The 24823-nt window shown below is 41.1% G+C and overlaps 2 protein-coding genes across 2 annotated transcripts; both read right to left on the bottom strand.

The window, feature by feature from the left end:
• Positions 1-11855: 11855 nt before the first annotated feature.
• LOC114651272 (olfactory receptor 6N1-like) lies at positions 11856-12803 on the bottom strand. The gene has a single exon (XM_028801215.2). The coding sequence runs from the start codon at positions 12801-12803 to the stop codon at positions 11856-11858; it is 948 nt and encodes a 315-aa protein (XP_028657048.2).
• Positions 12804-22404: 9601 nt separating this feature from the next.
• On the bottom strand, positions 22405-23402 carry LOC114651271 (olfactory receptor 6N1-like). The gene has a single exon (XM_028801214.2). The coding sequence runs from the start codon at positions 23362-23364 to the stop codon at positions 22411-22413; it is 954 nt and encodes a 317-aa protein (XP_028657047.1). The 5' UTR covers positions 23365-23402; the 3' UTR covers positions 22405-22410.
• Positions 23403-24823: the final 1421 nt, after the last annotated feature.

Raw genomic sequence — 24823 nt, 5'->3', positions numbered from 1 at the left:
TTTCACTCAGCTTTTTAATATTCTGAATCTATTCAGGTGATAAGGTTGTAAGCTGATCTTTTAATTTTTTGAATTTTATTTTCTTGTTCTTCATCTACTGTTGCCGGGTATGCCAGTTAGGGGTAGGCACAGTGTAAGTCATATCTAAACTCATGAGTCCCACAATGTCTTCACCATGACATGATCTACCGTTTTGTTCTGATCAAAGACAGGATTGCATTTCCATGATTCATTATTCTGAAATGCATTTCTCTAGCAAAATACTGTACTAGCTGTAGAAACACAGCTCCTCAGAGAAGCTCATGAAAACAGAGAAGGCTTAATTGTGCTGTGGTTGGACCTGGCCAATGCCTATGGGTTCAACTTTCACTAACTGGTTGAGCTTGCACTACACTGCCACCATTTTTCCAGCAAGATTGAGGATCTGATCCTGAATTACTATGATACTATGACCAGGCTGAGGGTCACTTCTGGGTCTGGCACCAGCTTGTAAAAGGAATAATAACAGGCTGTACCTTCTCCATTATTCGTTTTGCCCTAGCCATGAACATGACGGCATGTAGAGGCCACCTGATCAAGTCGGATGTACACCCGCCCCCCATTTATGGATGACATAACAATCACAACAGTATCAGTCCCAGGGAGTAGGTGGATTCTACAATGACTTGAAAAAATCATCACCTGGGCTAGGAATGAGTTTTAAGCCCACAATGTCTATGGTGAAGAAGAAGGGTAAGGTGGTTGACAAATTCCACTTTTCATTATCCGGATCTACCATACCCTCCATAACAGAACAACCAGTCAGGAGTCTGGGGAAGCTCTTTGACTCAAGTTTAACACTAGAATTACCAGAGCCTATGAAAAAACTCATAGATCCAGCCCACCTTAAATCTGTTCGCACCTCTCCATCAGCGTCTTTTGTCCTGTAAATGTGCCGATAAAGACAAGCAGTAAGCAGCCTGCTATTCCATCCCCCCAGAGCTGCAGAACATGCACAGAGTTCTCCCAGCTCATACCTAATATTGATTATCTGGGAGTGAAGTGCTGGAGTTTTAGAGTGGAAATAATAGATCGCTATTTAGAACACATGCATTTCATGTGTGTTCTGTTTCTACAATAATCTGTGTAAACACATGGTTAAAACAGAAACTTTTTCATATTTTAGTAGTAAATGACAAAATGTTGGCATAAACTATACAATGTGTGAAGCCTGAAGTCCAAAGATCAAATAAACACTTTCACAAAAGGTTCAAGGATAAATCAACAGTTTCTGTGGCGTAGCGTTAAGATATGCTGACTTGTAATCAAGAGTCCCCGGTTCGATCCTGACTGCCTCCTATATTTACCATTTTCAGTAGTGAGCTACTCTTACTGTTAATATTACACAGTACACACATACATTTGGTTTCCGTCTGTAACAGACGGTGTACATTTGTAGGACTTGTAAAAGTTACCTTTTTTTTCACTTTTATTCTCTCAGTCACGATCACGATACATACAATACTAACGCCCCCCCCCCCCCCCATCCCCCCCCCACCACCCAGGGATCTGATGCTGATAGTCTTTATTTGAAACTGGGTATAACTGGAGATATGAGTGGTGTTTTGAGGCAATGGAACTGGATCTTCTCTAATCTGGAGGGATAAAAGCTGACACACACTCGCTGGTGAATCTGCCTTCTTCGTATCTCACCATCAGTTGATTTTTTTTATTCAGTTTAATTGAATGTTCCTGCTTACGCTGAATTAGTATGCACCTTATGATCTATGATGCCAAAGACACACTGGCAAAAAAAAACAAAAAACAGAGATGAAACTGTTTCTGAGCTGTGAGGTCCGTACAGGAAAGGCTCTGAAGCGTTTGCCGTATGAGAGCAGTTCAAATAGGCAGCATGGCTGAGGCAGTGTGTGCTTGATGCTGTATCCCGATAATTCTCTTTCCGATCAGCTGCTGTAGAGCTGTGATTCCACACTCAGATACAGTGATATAAATACTCCTAGTGGTACGTTTGGTGTGTTGAGAGTAACAACGCCAAAGCAGCTATGGTATTTGGAATAGTTTGGCCATTCCGTGGAGCATTATATTGTTACAGGTTAAATACAATAAGATGCCTTAAACTAATAAACAATATGCGGTTAATTTCAGTGTATTTATAAAGCTGTGTCAGGGATATGGATCTAAAAAAGAAAGGGAAACCACACTGGAGCAAAAGCACTGCTTTGATGCCGGGTGCCGGCAGTTTGCAAAACCGAGCGGAGAACTTGTGTACACCAGGGTTTGACCTAGCATGAAAATGTTCATGACTTTACGCCAGGTTTAGGTTTCATACATCGTGATTTGAGCGTGGAAATGGGAGTACACAACATTTTTGTGCGTACACACCGTTTATACATGAGGCCCCAGATGATCAGGGCGGTACCCAAAAGTATAGCCACTACTATCCGGCCCAGCAAGTACCATCACACCATAAAGAAGACCTCCTTCGTGAAAGCTGGAGAGAAACCCTGCCCACAGCCAACAACGAAGACGGGCCTTCTATCTACGATCCCCAACTGGCAGCTGCATGCTGACCTGGCTAAACAGCGGAAGTTTCCACAAAATACTGTCATGACGTAACTCCGGCCAGACATGATCATCATTTCTGAAGTGACAAAACAAAACCCCTGATCATGCTGGAACTCACAGTGCCCTGGGAAGAGCGTATGGAAGAAGAAAGCAAGAAGAGAACATGCAAAGTACAAGGAACTGGTGGAGAAGTGCTGTGACAGAGGCTGGAAGATGCTCTGCGAGCCCATAGAGGTTCACTACAGAGGATTTACAGGACATTCACTCTGAAAAGTTCTCAATCAATTGGGCATTACAAGAAAGGCAAGGGGGAGGGCCATTAAATCTGTAAGTGAAGCTGCAGAGAACACCACCAGGTGGCTTTGGATTAAGAGGGGTGACTTGTGGGTGGCTGCTACTGAGGCAAAAGACAGGCCTTGATAAACCCCGGATGGGTCACCTGGGTGAGGGTGACTGATGTTGGAAGACGCGAAACACCCCATGACCCCAGGAACATCACTGAAGATGCATCTCAGGGCATCTAGTAGATGTATTTTACACATTGGAAAGTGAAAGGAACATTGAAACATTAAAAAAGAAAATCCCACACAGACAGACAAGCTAACCACTGCACCACTGTGGTATCTGAAATAAAATATTCTTTTGTAAACTATCATATTCTAAAACTGTATCATTAAAAGCACTATTAAAGTGTTTTTGCATGAGATTTTTCATTCTGTATTACTAATCTCTAACTACAAATCACTCTATAAAAATAAATTCACTTTTAAATAAAGATAAAGATGCACTTACCGTTACCTACTCAGGCTGCAGTGCTGAAAATCTCCCCCGTAACCTCAATTTATTTCCTTATTCTACCTTGGGGAACTCAACACCTTAATTAGGGAGGCAATTATGACTCTGGCAAACAAACATTACATAGCATCATGGGAAAACTGAGAAGCTGTATGATCTGTTTTAATATTATCGCAATTAGAGGAATTAAAATTGAATCTCTCTCTCTCAGATATACACTGTATATTTAATAAAGTGATCAATGGCACACATGAGCAGGAGGCACAAGAAGAAAGGCAGGGTGTTGTAGTTGGCAGGAGATGCCAGTCTGGAAGTGGAGACAATCGGTTAGGGCTGGGAACTGTAGTCAACATAACAATGTTAGTAATCCCAGAGTCTTATTCTCGACAATTGATCGTCTGCTAAACCCAGGTAACTCAAAGGAATGCCTCCTAAGTACTTCCAGTAAAACCTGTGAGGCTATTGCTGTATTTTTCAATCAAAAAATGAATGATATTAGAAATAACATAGTATATCTCCCCAACACTAAGGATCCTCCTAAACCCCAGCATTCCGTTATAAACAAATTAAACTCTTTCACTAGGATAGATTTACCTGATTCACATAAAATAATTTCTCATCTGAAACCCTGCACCTGCGTCCTTGACCCAATACCAACAAATTTTTTCAAAGAAGTATCGGGCGTGCTAATTGATAATGTTCTTGACATAGTAAATTTGTCATTAGATACGGGGGTCTTCCCAAACTGTCTTAAGACTGCTGTAGTTAAACCCCTACTTAAGAAAAATAATCTTGACCCCTCTGCTCTTGAAAATTTTAGACCCATCTCTAACCTGCCTTTCTTAAGTAAAATTCTAGAGAAGGCAGTCATTATGCAGTTAAATGAGCACCTAAATAAACATGCTATTCTTGATAAATTTCAGTCAGGTTTTAGAACAAATCACAGCACAGAAACTGCACTCGTTAAAGTAGTAAATGACTTGCGGGTAAATGCAGACAGAGGCCATTTATCTGTTCTCATCCTCCTAGATCTGAGTGCTGCATTTGACACCATTGATCATAATATTCTTAGAAATCGCCTTAGTCAATGGGTTTGCCTCTCTGGAAGTGTCTTAAATTGGTTTGAATCCTACCTGGCAGGGAGAAAATTCTTTGTTAGTTGTGGTAATTACAACTCAAAGCACATGATATCCTATATGGTGTTCCACAAGGCTCTATCCTGGGTCCGCTGCTCTTCTCAATCTACATGCTTCTGTTAGGTCAGATTATCTCAGGGCACAACGTGAGCTACCACAGATATGCTGATGACACACAGCTGTATTTATCAATAGCACCTGATGACCCCGATTCTCTTGATTCACTAACACAATGTCTTACTTGTATTTCTGAATGGATGAATAGTAACTTTCTCAAGCTAAATAAAGAGAAAACTGAAATCTTAGTGATTGGCAATAATGGATACAATGAGGCTATTAGAAATAAACTGGATACATTAGGACTAAAAGTCAAGACGGAGGTAAAAAGCTTAGGGGTAACTGTTGACTGTAATCTGAATTTTAAATCGCATATTCATCAGACCACTAGGACAGCATTTTTTCACTTAAGAAACATAGCAAAAGTTAGACCTCTTATATCATTGAAAGATGCTGAGAGATTAGTTCACGCGTTTGTTTTCAGTCGGCTTGATTACTGTAACGCACTCCTCTGAGGTCTACCCAAAAAAGACATAAATCGTTTGCAACGAGTGCAGAATGCAGCTGCTAGAATCCTAACTAGGAAAAGAAAATCCGAACACATTTCTCCAGTTTTGATATCACTACACTGGTTACCTGTGTCTTTCAGGATTGACTTTAAAATTCTGCTTATGGTTTTTAAAGCCTTAAATAATCTCGCCCCTTCTTATATATCGGAATGTCTGACATCTTATACTCCAAATCATAACCCCAGATCCTCAAACGAGTGTCTCCTTAGAATTCCAAGAGCAAAACTTAAAAGAAGTGGTGAGGCGGCCTTCTGCTGTTATGCACCTAAAATCTGGAATAGCCTGCCAATAGGAATTCGCCAGGCTAATACAGTGGAGCACTTTAAAAAACTACTGAAAACACATTATTTTAAGATGGCCTTCTCATAACTTCACTGTAATTTAATCCTGATACTCTGTATATCCAACTCATTATAATAACTATTCATGGTGGCTCTAAAATCTGTACTAACCCCTACTCTCTCTTCTGTTTCCTTTTCCAGTGTCCTTTTGGTGGTGGCTTGCACCACCACCATCTACTCAAAGCATCATGATGTTCCAACAGTGATGGATTAAAACCCAGAAGTCTGCATGACCATCATCATCAAGTAACTCCGTGAGAACCCTAACTACAAAGAGGACTATTTCATTTATGTTAGGTAGAATGCCCAGATGGGACTGGGCGGTTTCGTGGCCTGGAACCCCTACAGATTTTATTTTTTTCTCCAGCCGTCTAGAGTTTTTTTTTTTTTTTTTCTGTCCCCCCTGGCTATCGGACCGTACTCTTGTTCTATGTTAACTAATGTTGTCTTATTTTAATTTCTTATTTTGTCTTTTATTTTTCTTTTCTTCATTATGTAAAGCACTTTGAGCTACTTTTTTGTATGAAAATGTGCTATATAAATAAATGTTGTTGTTGTTGTTGTTGTAGTCCCATGGGGCAGTGTTGTTGGGTTCTGCTGGTGCTGCCAGAAGGTGTGGATATTTGAGGTTCCTGCTTTTGGGGAAATGAAATCTGTCGATAATATGAGTATTGAGACTCTTTTCTGTGGCACTTCAAATTGTGGTCAGGTGCATCCTGTTTGCTTTAATCTTCCTTGAGATGTGTTAAGAAATTGACTGGAGTCCAACTGTGGAAAACAGAATTGTACAAACATCACTTAGAAAGGCACATGTGGACCTGTGTATAGAAGGTCCCACAATTCACACTTCATGTAAAGACAAAAAAGAAGCCGTGAAGTCCAAGGAACTCTGTGTGAACCTCCATGATCAAACTGTGGTGAAGCATAGATCAGGGCAAGGGGATTAAACCATTTGTAAAGTTGAAGTGTTCCCAAGAGTACAGTGGCCTGAACAAATGAGAAATGGAAGAAGTTTGGAACCACCAGGACTCTGTGTATTTTTTATTCTTTTGTGTAAATACAATTTATTGATTATTATTGTTATCCAAATGTAATTTATTTTTCTTTGCATGTAACTACTCCATTGATATCTTATAAAACTCATCTCTTGTATGAAAATTTGCCTTAGAAATAAATATTGTTGTTCCTAGAGTTGGCCATTTGGCCAAACTGAGTAACTGAGCAAGAAAGGCCTTAGTAACGGAGGAGACCAAGAACCAATGGTCACTCTAACAGAGCTTTAAAAGTCCTCTCCTGAGATCTAGAACCTGAGTAGAGTCTACCTGTGGCAACAAGAATCGACTGGACATCATTTGAAAGACACGCACCTGTGTATAGAAGGTCAGCAATTCCCACTGCATGTGGGGACAAAAACCAAATGATGAAGTCCAAGGAACTTTGTGCAGATGATTGTGATAAATTGTGGTGAGACAGAGAAGAAGGCAAGGTTCCTAGGATTACAGTGGCCTCAATAATTGTGAAATGGAAGATGTATGGGACCACTAGGACTGTTCCTAGATTACAACATTAGAACATTAGAACAATTTAGAAAAGATCAGGCCATTCAGCCCAACAAAGCTCAACAGTCCTATCCACTTAATTCTTCTAAAATAACATCAAGTTGAGTTTTGAAAGTCCCTAAAGTCTTACTGTCTATCACAGTACTTGTTAGATTATTAGATAAACTAAGATTAGATAAGTCAAGTAAATTTTATTTATAGAGTACATTTAAGAACAACAGAAGTCATCCTAGAGTTGACCATCTGGCCAAACTGAGTAAGCAAGCAAGAAAGATTTTGGTCAGGGTGGTGACCAAGAATCCAATGGTCACTCTAACAGAGCTTTAACAGACCTCTGGAGAGATGGAATAAACCTGTTTAAAGGACAACCACATTAGTCTCACTCCATCAATCAGGCACATATGACAGCCTGCCTGGGATTTTGGCAAATGGCTTTTAAAAGACTGAGTGCATGAAGAAAAGACAAAAATTAAACTCTTTGTTTAGAACTTCAAACACTATGGCTGGTGAAGACCAGGCACTCCTCATCACCTGCATAATACCATTTGGTGATGTATGGTGGGGGCAGCATCATGCTCTGGGGGTGCAGGGACAGGGAGACTGATCAGAATTGAAGGAAGGATGAATGCTGACAAATACAAGGGGTGTCCTTGAAGAAAACCTGCTCCACCTTGGACTGGAGGTGCCGATTCACTGTTCAGCACGACAATAACTCAAAGAATACAGCCAAAAACAACGCTGATGTGGCTTTGAGAGACGTCTGACTGTCCTTGGCCAAAGCCCATGTAGGCAAAGGCTTTTAGTGTATCACTGTGACCTGTAAATGATTTTCATACACATCATTTTACGTCCCCTATTTGGCCAGGGTAATCAGGGTCAACAGCTACTTCAAGGTTTCCCAAGCAAGCAACCTCTGCAGTCAGCAAACCAATTGTACCTGTGTTTGGAGGTTGCATGTTCACAGAGAGGGTATAAAAATCGAACAACAGCATGGAACTCCAGAGCTTACCTATGGACAGATGGACAACATCACTCCTGCCCCTGCCTAGGACACAATGCTTTCCCAAGCTCTGTCAAAGACTGGACAAGCCGAACTGTAGGAAACCCCAACTGGATCACACTTTGGTCAAGCTTAGCTCTCCTTTGACTATTATATTATTGTGAGTGTTAAACCAGTATTATACTGAAGCAGGTATAATCTTCTGTTAATGTTACTGATTCTTTCAATCACCACCGTACCACTAGGGAATGATATGTATCTCTCTATTATAAAGAAAATCTTGGAAGAAGATGAGACGTGATTTTCTCAGACATGTACCATGAGATGAGTCTTTGTGCCAGGAGATTTAACCACGCCCGGGGCCGAAAATAAAAGACAAAGAGCAAATGACAAAGTAGAAACGTCACAAAGAATTCAAAAACGTTGGCACGTTGGCAGGTTAGAGATAATGGAAGTACGAAAATTCGTACTTATAAAAAAATTATAATAAAGATTGCATTAGTGCAAACAAATGTAAATTATTACTCAGTGAAATAACGAAACAGCAAAAAGAGATCGAATATATTGTTCAGATTTAAACTTTAAGTCAGAGACTTGTAGATCGTCTAATTTGTGTTGCCAGCGAAAATTAAAAGATTCCAAAAACGTTGGCCACAGTATGAAGTCCCGTGAGACTGAGACTTTAAACATGAGATTCTTTCAAATCACGCCATACTTACAACCTTTGGAAGCAAGTCCCACGAGACGGTGACTTTGCCATGAGATTCTTTCAAGTCACACCCTACATTTTTCCAAACAAGACCATGGTCATCTAACCTCTCAGTCGTGTGAATGCTTTTGTCAGACGCACTTCCTGCACTCTCAGCTTTTATAAATTTTATCCGGACAATAATTTTATACGTTTTAGATGACACGTCAACGACTAAGTGAAGAAGAAAGAGCGTGGACAAACATTCGAAAAAGTCATTTTATTTATTAGAGAGAAAGAAACGATATTCACTCACGGGCAGTCATACGTTGCATTGTCACAATGAAAGTCCAAACACGGAATCAAAATTCAATATGATCTTGAAGAAAGTTAATTCTAAATATTGTTTTTACTAAACTTTTAAAGTGAAAGTGAAAATAATGTATATGTAACAATTCCCATGAAAATAAATTAAATTAAATTGTATATCCGGTTAACCAAACCTGGGGGTGGGCAAGCGAAGCGAGCAGGGGGCGGAGCACCCTAGTATATACTGTATATATATATATATATATATATATATACATCCCAACCAGAGAAGGGGCAGGTTCTTACCCGGATGGGAGGCTCCGAGCAGACAGATGGACATCCCGACCAAGAGAAAGAAAGGAGCCAGACCTGGAAGTGATGATGTCACTAGGGACTCTTTATTCCCCCAGGACGCTAGACGGCAGCAGCCCTCAGTATCAGTGCCCATTTGGGAACCAGCAGGGAATGCTGGACGAAGTAGTCTGGCAACCAAGAGCGGCGTTTGGGGGTGGCAAGTGGGGGGAACCATCCCAGGCCCCGCACCTAAGGGGGCCCTGCTTTTGAGGTCCGCGTGTCCCGTTCGAGTGGATTTGCCAAGTTATATGCTGCAGTATATATATATATTTGAGATGCTTCTAAGAGGAACCCTTTTAAAATCCCTCTTCAAGGTCAAATTCCATACATGTACGTCTTTGAAAACATTCCATAGTCCACCTTCATTGCTCGAAAAGGGTCGCCAGTATAATCCCTTCCTAAAATAGGTATAGCCCATTAGTCGCTGGGTTGGCTTCTGTTTTGACTTGGGAACAACTGATGGCTTGTCACTTGTGACTTCTTTGTGTCCGGAGAGCCCACCATCATCGTTTCTTAGTTGAGTCTTTGGTTCAGTTTGATAGAGTAGGCCAAGTTGAAATAGTGCTGTAAGTGTTGGGATATGAATGTTTTATTACTGGGTTAGCCATATCGCTGTTGATGCCATGAGTGGAAGAGATCGTGGCGTACTTTTTTAATAGATTATATTGTTATATTTTGATAAAGTCTGTGTGTTATCTTGCAGAAATTTAGCTGCATACTGTAATGAGAAAATCCATTGTATGTTAACATTTTTATAGAATTCATGCGCACGTTTATACAGTACACACATATCAGTAACAGCATTTGACATAATCGGCCCATGGGGTTGGTCAGCCCTATGCCCGGGACACCCCTAAGGCCACCTCTGCCAGCAGCACAGCCCTGCTGGGATGATGGGCACTCCCTAATAAATTGGACTTCCGTATGACCCAGAAGTACTTCCATCGGGCAGTGGTCCTGGCACCAGAGGTACTCCAGGGTTCTTAATAAAACGGCCCACACTCCCTTGTCCAGGCGAGTAGGAGCTGGGAGGATGTGGAAAAACACTCAACTGGAGGAGGGCAGTGTGGTGGTGAGAGGAATTGTGTTTTGTGGAGAGAGACAAGCTGTCTTTGTGCTTGGGTTACTTTGTGTTACTTGTACTTGTGAAACCCAATCTCACTTATATGTGTTCAACATTAATTAGATATATTCCACTTAAGTCTTTATTATTATTGATTTCTACACAAAAATCACATTTTATCACACAAATAGAACAGCACTTTCATTGATAAATGTGACCTAGCAGAGGTAAATAGTGAATATTAAACAAATTTGATGTCTATGTTGGTTGTAAGTGAGACAAAGTCAACATCTGCTATGTAGTTTACCATGAAACTAGCTGTGCCAACTGTCTTTGCACTTGTGTTACTTTGTAGATGAATTGGTGAATAAACCATCCTTTATATGAACCCAGGACTCTCTGTGTGAGAGTTTTTGAGGGTTTGGGGCTCACTGATGCCCCTGGTTCTATCACAATACATATAGGGGTTTAGTAAAGACTGCAGTCTCTAACAAATCTTTTCCCAGGGGGGCATGAGAGACTTAAACCCCATAGGACATCTGTGGAAAGACCTGAAGATGGCAGTTTACATTTACTTTATGCCGAATCTAACAAAGCTTGAGAGGCTCTCACAGAACAAATGAGATAAACAGTCCAAAACCAGGTGGGCAAAGCTTGTAGAGACTTACCCAAGAAGATTCACAGTTGGAATTTCTTCAAATGGGGTTTCTACAAAGTTGTGAATTAAATGTCTAAAATGAATGAGAGATGTCATATTTTTGTTTTCATTAAATTGGAAAACCTTTCTGAAAACATGCTTTTACTTTGTCATCATAGGTTATTGAGAGTAGATTGATGGGCTAAAATGTCAAATAACATGTGCAGAAAGTAAAGGGATCTGAATACTTTCTGACTCCTCTTGCATACGCAGATATAGTAACAATTGCATGCATTTGCTGTCGGGGATTGATACAGTGTACCAAATGCCAAAAAAAAGAAAGAAAAATAATAAGCAAACATGTTCATTACGCCATTATCAATAAAATAATTTACAAAAAACAAACAGAAGGGATAACGCTCCAGCAAAATCGTAACTAAAAAACACAAAAAACATTCAAAAAAACAATCAAACCAGGAGACAAATATGTTCAAGTGCCCTCAAATGTCGACACTTCACATTACACGACAGACAGACAGACATGGATGTCATTCACCATAAAGCATAATTGAATATTTCTTTACAAAGCAAAATATCTCATTCAAAATTAAACTGTTACGTGGCACAGTGGATTTCATAGAAATGGCTTCGCTCCAACTCGATGGAGATCATTCCTCTTCGGAGCTTCTGCTGCCAGTCCTGAGAGCGCTTCACTGGCAACGCCACCTTGTGGTACGTACTCTTCCAAGAGATGCATTTTGTGGCGCATATGGTGGAGGTTATCATTTTGGCATAATTTGAGTCCTTTGAATTCTTTTTACAAAGCTGTCTCTGATCTCTTTAGTCCGCAGGCAATAAATAATGGGGTTCATCAGAGGAGGAATCACATTCTGAAGTACGGCCGCCATGATTCGCATATCTGCTGACGTACCAGGCACGCGGTAAGAGATGTAGACTCCAGCAGCGATCAGAAAAAAGACTGAAATGACCAGAAGGTGAGTTCCGCAGGTGGAGAAAGCTTTGAGTCGCCCCTCTGAGCTGGCAATCTTGAACACTGAACGGATGATTCTGATGTATGAGAAGAGAATGTATGTCAGTGGGATGAAGAGGGTGGACAGAGAGATGGTTAACGCCACATAGCTGTTGATGGTGATGTCGGCACAGGTTAGTCTCACAACAGACACGTGATCGCAGAAACAGTGAAGCACTTTATTAGGTCCACAGAATGGCAACCTGAGAGCGAGAACAATGGGGATTATTGGACCACAAAGCCCCCCAGCCCAACAACAAACAATTTGTTTAAAAACACGACTGTTGGTCATTATAGTAGGATAGTGCAGTGGGTGACAAATGGCTATGTATCGATCATAGGCCATGAGACTAAGAAGAAAAGACTCGGCTGCAATCAAGCCGTGGTAAAATAGAAGCTGAATGAAGCAGGCCACAAAAGTGATGGCCTTAGAGTCGAACATGACGACTACTAACATTTTAGGAATGACGACAGATGAGAGTATAACATCCAAAAAGGCCAGACTGCAGATCAGCATGTACATTGGAGTGTGGAGACTTTCATCCATTGCAAATATTAAAATTATTAATAGGTTTCCTAGCAGTATTAGCAAATAGGCCACCAGGAAGATGCCAGAAAATACTGCCCTGCTCTCCTGATTCTGGAGTCCAGGAAAGCCAACGATGATGAATTCCTCCACTTGTGAAGTGTTGTGGTTCATCCCTGACACGATGCCCTGCACACAATGGTTCAAATGTTAAGTATACTCCTGAAAAAAAGCACAACGTCATGTCATATTATTTTCTAGTCAGAATACATGCCCATTCCTAAAATCTTAATCTCAGAAACTTTTATATTTGCCCTTCCCAAGATTTCTTCCATTTTTTGGGGGGGGGGGGGGGGTTTTCTTGTTTTCTTGGGTAGTCAGGGCTGGTGGGGGGAGGCTTTCAAAAAACAAATGATGCATCACGAACATTTGTAGTAATAAAATGCATTGCATCTTTCATTCCAACAGATGGCGCATCACAAAACTTTGTTATAATGAAATGCATTGCACCTTTTATTGCAACAGGTGGTGCATCACAAATATCCATCCATCCATCCATTTTCCAACCCACTGAATCCAAACACAGGGTCACAGGGGTCTGCTAGAGCCAATCCCAGCCAACACAGGGCACAAGGCAGGAACCAATCCCGGGCAGGGTGCCAACCCACCGCAGGACACACACAAACACACCCACACACCAAGCACACACTAGGGCCAATTTAGAATCACCAATCCACCTAACCTGCATGTCTTTGGACTGTGGGAGGAAACTGGAGTGCCCGGAGGAAACCCACGCAGACACGGGGAGAACATGCAAACTAACATGGTCTCCTAACTGTGAGGCAGCAGAGCTACCACTGCGCCACCGTGCCGCCCATCACAATTATTTGTAGTAATAAAATGCATTGCATTTTACATTCCAATTAGATGGTGAATCACAAACCTTTGTTATAATGAAATACATTGCATCTTTCTTTCCAACAGATGGTGCCTCACAAACCTTTGTTATAATGAAATGCATTGCATCTTTAATTCCAACAGATGGTGAATTATAAATATTTGTAGTAATTAAATGCATCACATCTTTCATTTCCACAGATGGTGCATCACAAACATTTGTAGTAAAAAGATTGCATTGCATCTTCCATTCCAAACATATTGTGCATCACAAACATTTATAGTAATAAAATGCATTACACCATTTATTGCAGCAGATAATGCATCACAAATATTTGTAGTAATAAAATGTATTGCATGTTTCATTCCAAGATTTGGTGCTGATGCACACATACAGTATGCACACATTTAGCACTGCTTTTACAAAGTCCATACCAAATGGCATATGGAAGAGACATAGCAACTGGAGAGACACACAGATACCTGCCCTTTTTTAAAGGTGGATAAGTTGATTTCTGTCTGTTTGGCAATCACTCTGGATTGGACATATTCAGCATTAACATTTGCAGCGCACAATCTGTTGGAATGAATTTTGTAATGCAAGTAGTAATAAAATGCATTGTATTTTTTATTCCAACAGATGGTTCATCACAAACATTAGCACTGCTTTTCAAATTCCATACCAAATGGCTTATAACAAAGACTTAGCAACTGAGCAGAAACACAGATACACATACGCTTACATTAAGGTTGATGTTTTCACAGTGGGTAATGGGGGCCTATTTACCAATCGTATTAGTCAAAAACTGGACAGGAGGTGAGCAGGGTTCCTTGAAAGGACAGAGTCTAAGATGCAGGGATTAGGGGAATGCGATCAAGAGATGAAGCGCCAGGCAAGAGAGATGGAAACACACAAAGAAACTGAATATATGCAAAGGAGGAATGCTGAAGAAACACATACGGCTAGAGATATCAAATATCAAGTCAAGTCAAGTCAAGTTGGGGAGCATGCACTGGTACCGCATGTTGCCGCACCCACAACACAACAAAACAACTCGGGATCCCAGTTGGCAACCCCCCAGGGCAGACATGCGGTCCAGTCCCACCCTCCAGAAATGACCCTCTATCTGCCGCAGCCAGGTATTACATGGGTGACCTCTTGGCCTGGTCCAGCCACTCGGGTCCCCAACAATGAGGATCCTATGAGCCGGATCACCCTCAGGGGAAATGCGCCACATGGCCGTAGTGTCATAACTGACGCTCCCTCACAATGCAGGTAATGTGCCTCATTCGGGACTCCATGAGCAATCGTTCATTCGACACAAAGTCAAACCAACGGTGCCCAAGGATTTTCCGGAGAGACACAGTAGTGAAGGAGTTCAGTCTTTGTCTCAGGTCACTGGATAGCGTCCATGTCTCGCAACCATATAACAAGACAGGAAGCACCAGGACTCTAAAGATTTGGACCTTTGTCCTTTTGCATAGATCGGGATCACCACACACCCCTTTCCAGTGACCTCATGACCCCCCATTCTCTCCCAATCTGTCTACTGACTTCATAGGAAGAGTTGGTAACCCAGGTCTCCTAACTGCGAGGCAGCAGCGCTACCCACTGCGCCACCGTGCTGCCCTACCCAAAAACGTTTCATATAAAAATGATTAATACATAATCCATCCATCCATTTTCCAACCCGCTGAATCCAAACACAGGGTTACAGGGGTCTGCTGGAGCCAATCCCAGCCAACACAGGGTGTAAGGCAGGAACCAATCCTGGGCAGGGCACCAACCCACCACAGGACACACACACACCAGGGACAATTTAGAATCGCCAGTGCACCTAACCTGCATGTTTTTGGACTGCGGGAGGAAACCAGAGCACTCGGAGGAAACCCACGCAGACACGGGGAGAACATGCAAACTCCACGCAGGGAGGAGCCGGGAAGCGAACCCAGGTCTCCTAACTGTGAGGCAGCAGCACTACCACTGCGCCACCGTGCTGCCCTTAATACATAATATAAAGTAAAAACACATAAAATAAATTAACCTGCACTTTACCTTTGAAAAGAATCATGGCTGGTGTGAGGGAGACGAGAGAGAGGAGCAGGAGGGTTATTGTGTTGGTCGACTTTCACTCTAACTAACGGAATCCCTGCAATCTGTTGGCTCACTGGAATCTTTTTCTTTTTTAGCGACTTTAACAAGGAGCCTCTCCAATGACATTTGCTTTTGCCTGAAGAGTCATCAGACTTGGACACAAAATTAAAAAAATGCTTTACGCGCTGTAAGGTTTCTAAACTCTTTTGGGATTCCACCCAACGGAACGACACGTGGCAGAGTGTCCAGAAGCAACCCCAGGCTCCCAGCGCTGTAGCAGTTTGCCGTAAAAGCGAAACCAAAAAGATTGCGGACATGCTATAAGCGCCTGCCGTTGATGGGTGATACAAGGAACATTCTAAATGCAAGGGCACAGTATTATTTGGCCACTAACCTGGTCGTCACCCTGCCTGACTGCTGTGTCTGTGTATAGGAGAGCGGCAGATCCCACTACAATAAATAAGTATGCTGTTCCTGCTTCAAGCTGAATAAAGCTGGTGATGCTAAAGTACTGAGACTCAGCTTCGTGCTTTGGGGTGCAAGAAAGGGACTCACACGTCACAGCACACATCCACGTGGTCACGATGCTATAGTAAACAGTATACACTCGGATATTGACGGATGTTGACTATATGAGTGAGGCACACCGACTGAGAACGAGAATGGGGGTCGATTACCCACAATCCTGCATTGAGAGAGAGAGAAGAACCATCAGCTCTGTTGTGATCACGTGACGCTCGGCCGACAAAGCGTATACGTACTACTCATATTGCAAGACCTTGCTCGTTTATCAAGTTAAAGTTTATTAAATATTTTAGCTTGTCTTGCAAAACACTCGTAAACCAAGTTACTCGCAATTCAAGGTTTTACTGTACTTTTTAAATTAACACTTTTACTGCAACACTTCAGTAAAAACCAAACGCAGATACGCCTCTTCATTGGGAAGAAACACTATTTTTCCCTGATGGCAACACGAATGAGACGATCTACAAGTCTCCGAACAATAACTACATACTTCTGTCATATCACCTATGTCCATATATTCGATCTCTTTTTGCTGTTCCATTATTTCACCGAGTAATCATTTTTGTTAACGCTAATGTGATCTTTACTATCAATTTTTTGAGACTTTACAATTTTACTACTTTCATAATCTCTAACCTGCTCGGCATGTGTATCGCGCCAATGTTTTTGAACCTCTTTACGACATTCTACTTTGTCTTCTACTCTTTGTCTTTTATTTCCGTCCCCACTTGGACCTACGAGGTTTTCAATTCCACTTGGAATTATTGGCTTGGCTGATTATTACTTTCCTTATTTCCTGAGTTGTTCTTTTTTGAATGCTTTTCTCTCCAACGCTTTTTGGCCTCTTTTCGATGCGCTGCCCTTTCTTCTTCGCTTAGTCGTTGACGTGTCATCTAGAATGTATAGAATTATTGTCCAGAAATAGCCAATCTAATGAAACAAATAGATAGTATGTATAACAATACTGTCCAGAAAAGCTTCTTTAAAGATGAAACGGAGGACTTTTCATAAACGACTTGAAATGTGGAAAATGTAAAAATGTATAACAGCTGAGAGCGCAGCACGCATGTCTGACAAAAGCATTCACACGAGGTTGTGTGAGGTTGAGAGGAGTGCAGAACTTAGCAAAATTCTCCTAGCAAAAGTCTCGTCTTGCGGAACTTGAAATTATCTCTTTGAAAAAGTCTCGTCCCTGGATTTCCTTTTATAATAGAGAGATATTTATATATAAGCTGTGGCGAACGACTGGGGGTTTTACCCAGCTGGAACGCCTGGAAGGACCGGGAGAGGGACTACGCCTCCTCCGGACCACAAGAGAGCAGTTATTAGCACCAGCAGTTATTAGGACTCAAGCCTACATACACACATTTGTATCTGGTGTTGGTGTTATTGTTGGACTCTGCAATTGTGAAAAGAACTACAAAGAAATTCAGCTGAGTTTTATTTGAAATGCTGCTGATCAAAATTAGATTAAGAATGCCATCATTCAGCTTGGAGTGAAACAGACTTCAAAATGGTCTGCTACTGAAGGTTTGTGTTTTTCTTAGTAAAACACGTACTGAAATATAGGAACTTCTACATTTAGATGATATTTACATGTCTTATCTAGTTTATTACCTTTAAATGATATCAATGTTCCCCCTATTTTTTATTTTTATTTTAAAAGTCTAAGTGAAAATGACATTATAAAAATGAAAGGTGGTGCTTACCTTTCCCAGCTCTGCATGTCATGTTCAGAATCTCCAGTGTTACACCGATTTATCTCATTCTCATTGTCTCTCTTGGGCAAAGTCAACATCTTAATTAGAGAGGCAATTACGCTGTTGGCAAGCAAACATTAAATGGCACTACAGGGAAACTGAAAAGGGGCCTAGTAATATGTACAGTACCTAAATAAACGTTACAGTTCTATCATGTTATATTTAACAATCAGGAGGATTGAGAATGTAATTTAAAAATGTCTCCAGAAGCAAAGTGAAAAGCTGCCTAATAATATGTACCATACCTAAATGAAATTTACATTTCTGTTGTGTTACATTTAACAAGTAGGACCCTTAACAACATAATTTTAAAAAATGGCGGTATAAATAAACACACAGACAAATATATATATATATTGTGATGGATGGCAGGTGCACGAAATAATATAGATAGATAGATAGATAGATAGATAGATAGATAGATAGATAGATAGATAGATAGATAGATAGATAGATATGAAAGGCACTAGATAGATAGATAGATAGATAGATAGATAGATAGATAGATAGATAGATAGATATGAAAGGCACTATATAGATAGATAGATAGATAGATAGATAGATAGATAGATAGATAGATAGATAGATAGATAGATAGATAGATATATGAAAGGCACTATATAGATAGATAGATAGATAGATAGATAGATAGATAGATAGATAGATAGATAGATAGATAGATAGATAGATAGATAGATAGATAGATATGAAAGGCACTATATAATAGATAGATAGATAGATAGATAGATAGATAGATAGATAGATAGATAGATAGATAGATAGATAGATAGATAGATAGATGGGACAAATCTCTCATTTTAATTACGGTAAGAAAAGAAGGAAAGATGAAGTTTTAGTTCATAAAGGAATCCCCTTTACAGATACTGAAATAATACTGGATGCTTAAAGGCAATTCTTTATGGTGGTCACAACACTTTTTAATGAAAGTAAAAAAAATCTCAGAAGATAATGTAGATTTAGAAGATATCGAGACTCCTTCAGTTTCAGTGCACTTTATTGTGTTGTACCAAGTTCTACCAAAGGTGCTTCTGCAAAGTTCTGAATTGAGGGTCTGAGTACTTGTTTGAATGAGAGATTTCAGATTTTATTTTAAACGCATTTACAAACCTTACTGAAAACATGCTTTCACTTTGTTGTTATGATTTATGGATGGTAGATTGACGGGCAAAAATGGTAAATTTATCTATTTAAAATAAAATGTACACGTCAATAAGGTGTGCAGAAGCTTGCTCAAAGTGCTTCATTTAACATCACAAAATGAATCCACGGATATGGAAAAAATGTGGATGCTCATTTTTTAAGGTCAAAGTTCTTGCAGTTATTATTTTATAAAGCAGTTATTCGGTTATCCATCTGCTCCCTAAAGCCACTTATCTAGTGCAGTGGTGCAGTGAACCTGAAGCCAATCATGGAAAACATCAGGTGCAAGGCAGGAACAATCCCAGTCCATCACAGATTGAAAACACACACACATCAGGGGCCAGTTTAGCATCAGCAATCCACCTACCATGCATGTGTTTGGACTGTGATGGGGAAAACCAGAGCACATCCACAAGGACATAGGGAAAACATGAAAAATCTATGGAAAGAACACCCAGGACTTGAACCCGTCTCCTTGTCACGAGTCAGCAGCTCTACCAATGTGCCAGCCCTCTTCAGGTTATTGTACGTGTAATTTTGGAGTCTCCTGTACCATCTGTCAATACACTAATTTAACATCAAGTTCAATGACACACAGAATAAGTATGTTAAGTGGAGTACTTGCCAGTTTTCCTTCATTGCAGAAGAAATTTAAACCCATTGAACTGTGATTTTTCATCTCCAGAACTCCATAATTCTTCGAACTTTAAATGATAACTAAATAACTGGCTCAAAGAATGAAGACAAAACAGAGCATTTAGAGTGGTGCCCCATGCACGTGCTACATAATGGGGCCATGAAACATTGTTGGTCCATTTGAACTGTATTATATTCTTTAAAACTAATTAAAGGATGCTATGGGATAAATGGGATGAGCTGTCCACAGTAGAAACCCAAGAAAAAGCTGCTGGACACAAGGGTGGTGACTCTGGCCAACATCGTTGCACCATCATTTTATTGCTTGATTAAGTCCACATCTTCATGAATTGTTGATTTTTTTGAGGGTAAATGAAGTTTAGGAGGGTACATGTTAATGACGAGGAAGAGATGGGTCTTCCTTGATCTGAAAATTTTTAGATATACAGTAGAGCATTAATTCACCAAAAATGAATTGTTGAATGGTGAACTTGATTGTTTGTTGTTTGATTTTCCCCTTGTCTTTACCAGAGGTTAGGTGAGGTTGAGGAGCATACAATGGTACAGTGCGTTGCCGCACCCACCACACAATGAAACATCTTGGGATCCTGGTTGGCAACCTCCCAGGCAGACACATGGTCCAGTGCCACTATCCGGAAATGACTCTCTATCTGCCACAGCCAGGTGTTATGTGGGCGTCCCCTCGGCCTGGTTCAGCCACTCGGGCCCTCAACAATGAGGTTCCTGCAAACCGGATCACCCTCGGGGAATCACGCCATATGGCCGTAGTGCTGCAACTGACGCTTCCTCACAATACAGGTAATGTGTCTCATACGGGACTCCATGAGTAACACAAAGTCAAAACAGCGGCACCCAAGAATTCTCCAAAGAGACACAGTACCAAAGGAGTCTAGTGTTCGTCTCAGGTCACTGGATAGTATCCTGCAACCACATAGCAAGACAGGAAGCACTTTGGACTCTAAAGACTTGGACCTTCCTTTTGCAGATATCGGGAGCACCACACACCCTTTTCCAGCGACCTCATGACCCCCCATGCTCTCCCAATCCGTCTACTGACTTCATAGGAAGAGTCACCAGAGACATGAATGTCACTGCCAAGGTAAGTAAACCTCTCAATGAGGTCGACACTCACTCCACAGAAGTGGCCATTAAAGGCCTGGATGTTGGTTTTTATCAGGACACACGCAAGCCCAGACACTCAGACTCCTCGGTCAGTCTGTCGAGATCCCTGATCAGAGCCTCCATTGACTCTGCGAAGATCATAGCATTGATCAGTGAGTCTCTCTTCATCAACAGATGCCTCAAACCCACTGGCCCCCACAACCTTGCCTGACACCCACACTCTCCTCATTTTATTCTTTTATTTTTTATTAAAATATGTTAATGTCCAAGCCGGATTGGTTTGTTTTTTTCCTCTTGCCGTTGGCCAAGTGATCATTCAATATCAGATCAGCCACAGTCCTTTTCGATTATAAATGTCAGAGACTTACACACTACTCATTTAATTGTAACTGAATTTACATTCACCTCTGTTAGCCATTCTTGCTTTTCTAACTTTATTTTTGTAATTTTAATTTTTTTCTTTTATTACCTGTAAACCACTTTAAGGTAAACAGTTGCATGGAAATTTCCTATATAAATAAATGTTATTATTGAATATTTATTGTTATATGTCTCTATTTTCTTTATTCTACTCTCTTCATATCATTTTCTTTAGGGCATTCGCAAAATTTTAATGTACAAATATAACTAGTCTGTTGATAATATTTTACCAGTGAGGAGAGGGAGTCCAGTTTGGTGACCTTAGAATTGTGTCACTGCTTTTTAGTAAATGATGTGGTTCTGTTGGCTTCTTCAGGCATTGTTGACTCCAGGACACATTGGGATGGTTTGCAACTGAGAGTGAAGCGGCAGGGATGAGGATCAGCAAATCCAAATCTGAGGCCATGGTTCTCAGTACAAAAATGGTGGACTCTCCAATTGGGATGTGATTTACTGCCTCAGATGAAGAAGTTTAAGTATCTCGGTTCACGAGTGAGGAGAAAAGGGATGGTGAGATCGACAGATGGGGCAGTGAGCGCAGTTATGCAGTCACTATACCGATCAGCAGTGGGGAAGAAGGACCTAAGTCAGAAGGAGAAGGTCTCCATTTACCAGTTGATCTACTGTACATCCCTACCTTTACTTATGGTCATGAGATTTGGGTAATGACTGAAAGAATGAGATCATAGGAATAAGCGGCTGAAATGAGCCTTCTCAGCAGGGTGGCTTTGCCATCCCTTAGAGATAGAGAAGAGATGCGCAGACATTTGGGAGAGGCTTGGAGTAGAAGAAGAAGGCTCAGAGAATCAAGAAGAGCCAATTGAGGTTGATCAGGCATCTGATACGGATGCCCTCCTGTCGAGGTTTTATGTGCATCAACAACTGGGAGGAGACCCCAGGGAAGACCTTATATATTCCTTATATTTCACAAATGGCCTGAGAATGCTTTGGGATCCCACAGTATGAGTTGGCAAGGGTGGCTGGTTAAAGGGACATATGGACCTCACTGCTAAGACTGTTGCCCCTGTGAACTGGTTTTGGATAAGCAGTGGGAAATTAATGAATGAATGAATATTTTACTTAATGCTTATTCAGAAAAGACTACATGGAAAATGACTTTGATCAAAGTTCCAAAGTTGCATCATTAGCCTCCTGGCAATATTTTATGCCTTTGAAGAGTCTTCACAAAGCTGTCTCTGATCTCCTTAGTTCTCAGGCAGTAAATGATTGGATTCATTAGGGGTGGGAACACATTCTGTAACACCGCCGCCATGATGCGCACATCCGCAGAGGTTCCTGGTATCCGGTAAGAGATATAAACGCCAGCAGCAGTCAGAATAAATACAGAAATAACCAGTAAATGAGTACCACAGGTAGAAAAGGCCTTTAGACGACCTTCAGAGCTGGCAATTTTAAGTACTGACATGATGATTCTGGTATAGGAAAAAAGTATATAGATCAGGGGGATGAAGAGCACCGACAAAGCAATCGTCAAAGCTACGTAGCTGTTAATTACAATTTCTGCACAGGCCAGCCTGAGGACAGCTGAATGATCACAAAAGCAGTGTACAACTTTATTGGGCCCACAGAAAGGTAACCTCAAGGCCAGGACAAGTGGAATTACAGGTCCACACAACCCGCCCACCCAACAGCAAGCGATTCGTTTTAAGACATGGTAATTAGTCATAATTGAAGGATAACGGAGTGGATCACATATGGCTATATACCTGTCATACGCCATAAGCATCAGCAGGAAGGACTCAATGGTTACCAAACCAAGATAGAGTAGAATCTGTGTGAAACACGCAGAAAACGAGATGGACCTGGAATCAAAAGCAAACATGGCCAGCATTTTGGGAATGGTGACGGTTGGCAAAGTGACATCTATGATCGCCAGATTGCATATTAACAGGTACATAGGGGTGTGTAGACTTCTGTCCACTGTAAATATTAAAATGATCAGTAGATTTCCTACACAAATGAACAGATATGCTAATAGGAACACAACGAAAAATATTGTTTTGCTCTCTTGGTCTTGTAAACCTGGAAAACCAACAAGGATGAACTCCTGTATGGAAGTTGGGGTCTGGTTGGACATTCCAATCCTTCAATTCCTCTTCTTCTGCTATGAAATGCACCTGACTAAAGATAAAGGAAGGACAATCAGTCATCTTTTATCATACGGATGTCTTTAAAATTACATAAATGAAATATATGACATGCAATTCCATTCAGACTCCATTTTTCACCAATCTTTTTTATGACAATTACAGTAAAAATTGAAGTCAGTATACTGTCAACCCCACATCTGGTGACCGTTGGAGACTGTTAGAGACAGCTTGATAATGTGCCTTGCCACACTGCAAAAAATGTCCAGGATTGGTTTGAGGAATGTGACAAAGAGTTCAAGGAGTTGATTTGGCCTCCTAATTGCTCACATCTAGGGAATTCATTCCCGGATGGATTTATCCATTCCTGGGAATTCGGGAATCCATGCATGTCATTCCCGGGAATCCCAAACTCCCAGGGATGACACAGTGCACTGGCTTCTCACATGTAAACGGTTTTAGAATGACCAACACTTATTTTTAATAAAACTACTGCAATATGTTGACACCAATAAAAGAGTAACCTTATCTACAAGCAGTTCTTGCTGTCATATAAGTACATGTATCTAGTTAGTTGCAGTAATAAGAGCGTAGAAAGCACAACGTGTTGAGCGTGCGGTCATCCAGGAGAGAGTGCACCTTCATGCAGAGTACGCCAGCCGCTGAGAAAGCACGCTCTGCCTCCACTGAAGTAGGCGGCACAGTCATCAGATACTGATACACTTGTTCTAAACAACGCCCGCGCTTGCTGTTGCTCTGTAACACTGCCGTTTCAGCTTTTACTGATGCATCCAGTTTCTTGTCATCAATCTGTGATGGCAAGTTTCTTGGCACAGATAATGCGGATGGAACAGACTGATACATTGGAATTTCAAGTTGCTGTTCAAAGCTGTCAACAGCACAGACGTCAATGACCTCTGCCCCGTCCCGGCATTCGTGAGCTGCAGAGTGCAGACACCTCCCAGTCCACTGTGCTCAGTCTTAGTGGGAGCCGGGAGACTGACTGCTGCTGGTCTGTTGTTGAATGAATTAATGAGCAACACACTACACCGTGGGTCAAAAAAACGTGGCACTTAATTATTTTCAACTATAACTCTGTTATTTCTTGATCGATTTCTACACTTTTACATGCTATATATGCGAGCTTGGCCGTTCCCGTTTTCCTGGAAATTACAGCAGTTTCATTCCCAGGAATGCAGGGAATGTAGGGAATGGATTCCTTGTTCACATCTGAAGCCGATTAAGCATCTGTGGATTGTGCTGAAAAACAAGTCCAATCCATGGAGGTCCCACCTTTCAGCTTACATGACTTAAAGCAGGGGTTCTCAAACTTGGTCCTGGGAGCCCACTGTGGCTTCAGGTTATTGTTTCAACCAGATTCATAATCAGTGACAACAACTGGCAACACTGATCTCATTGAATTAGCTAATATTTTTTTTCTATTCTCTT

This window comes from Erpetoichthys calabaricus, chromosome 4 (genome assembly GCF_900747795.2).
Source record: "Erpetoichthys calabaricus chromosome 4, fErpCal1.3, whole genome shotgun sequence".
Lineage (NCBI taxonomy): Eukaryota > Metazoa > Chordata > Cladistia > Polypteriformes > Polypteridae > Erpetoichthys > Erpetoichthys calabaricus.
The sequence above is the reverse complement of the archived record's forward strand: the minus strand, read 5'-3'. Positions and strand labels throughout refer to the sequence as shown.

What these genes read in the sequence shown, in the direction of transcription:
- LOC114651272 (XM_028801215.2), bottom strand. Translation starts at nt 12,803, where the DNA reads ATGAACCACAACACTTCACAAGTGGAGGAATTCATCATCGTTGGCTTT.
- LOC114651271 (XM_028801214.2), bottom strand. Translation starts at nt 23,364, where the DNA reads ATGTCCAACCAGACCCCAACTTCCATACAGGAGTTCATCCTTGTTGGT.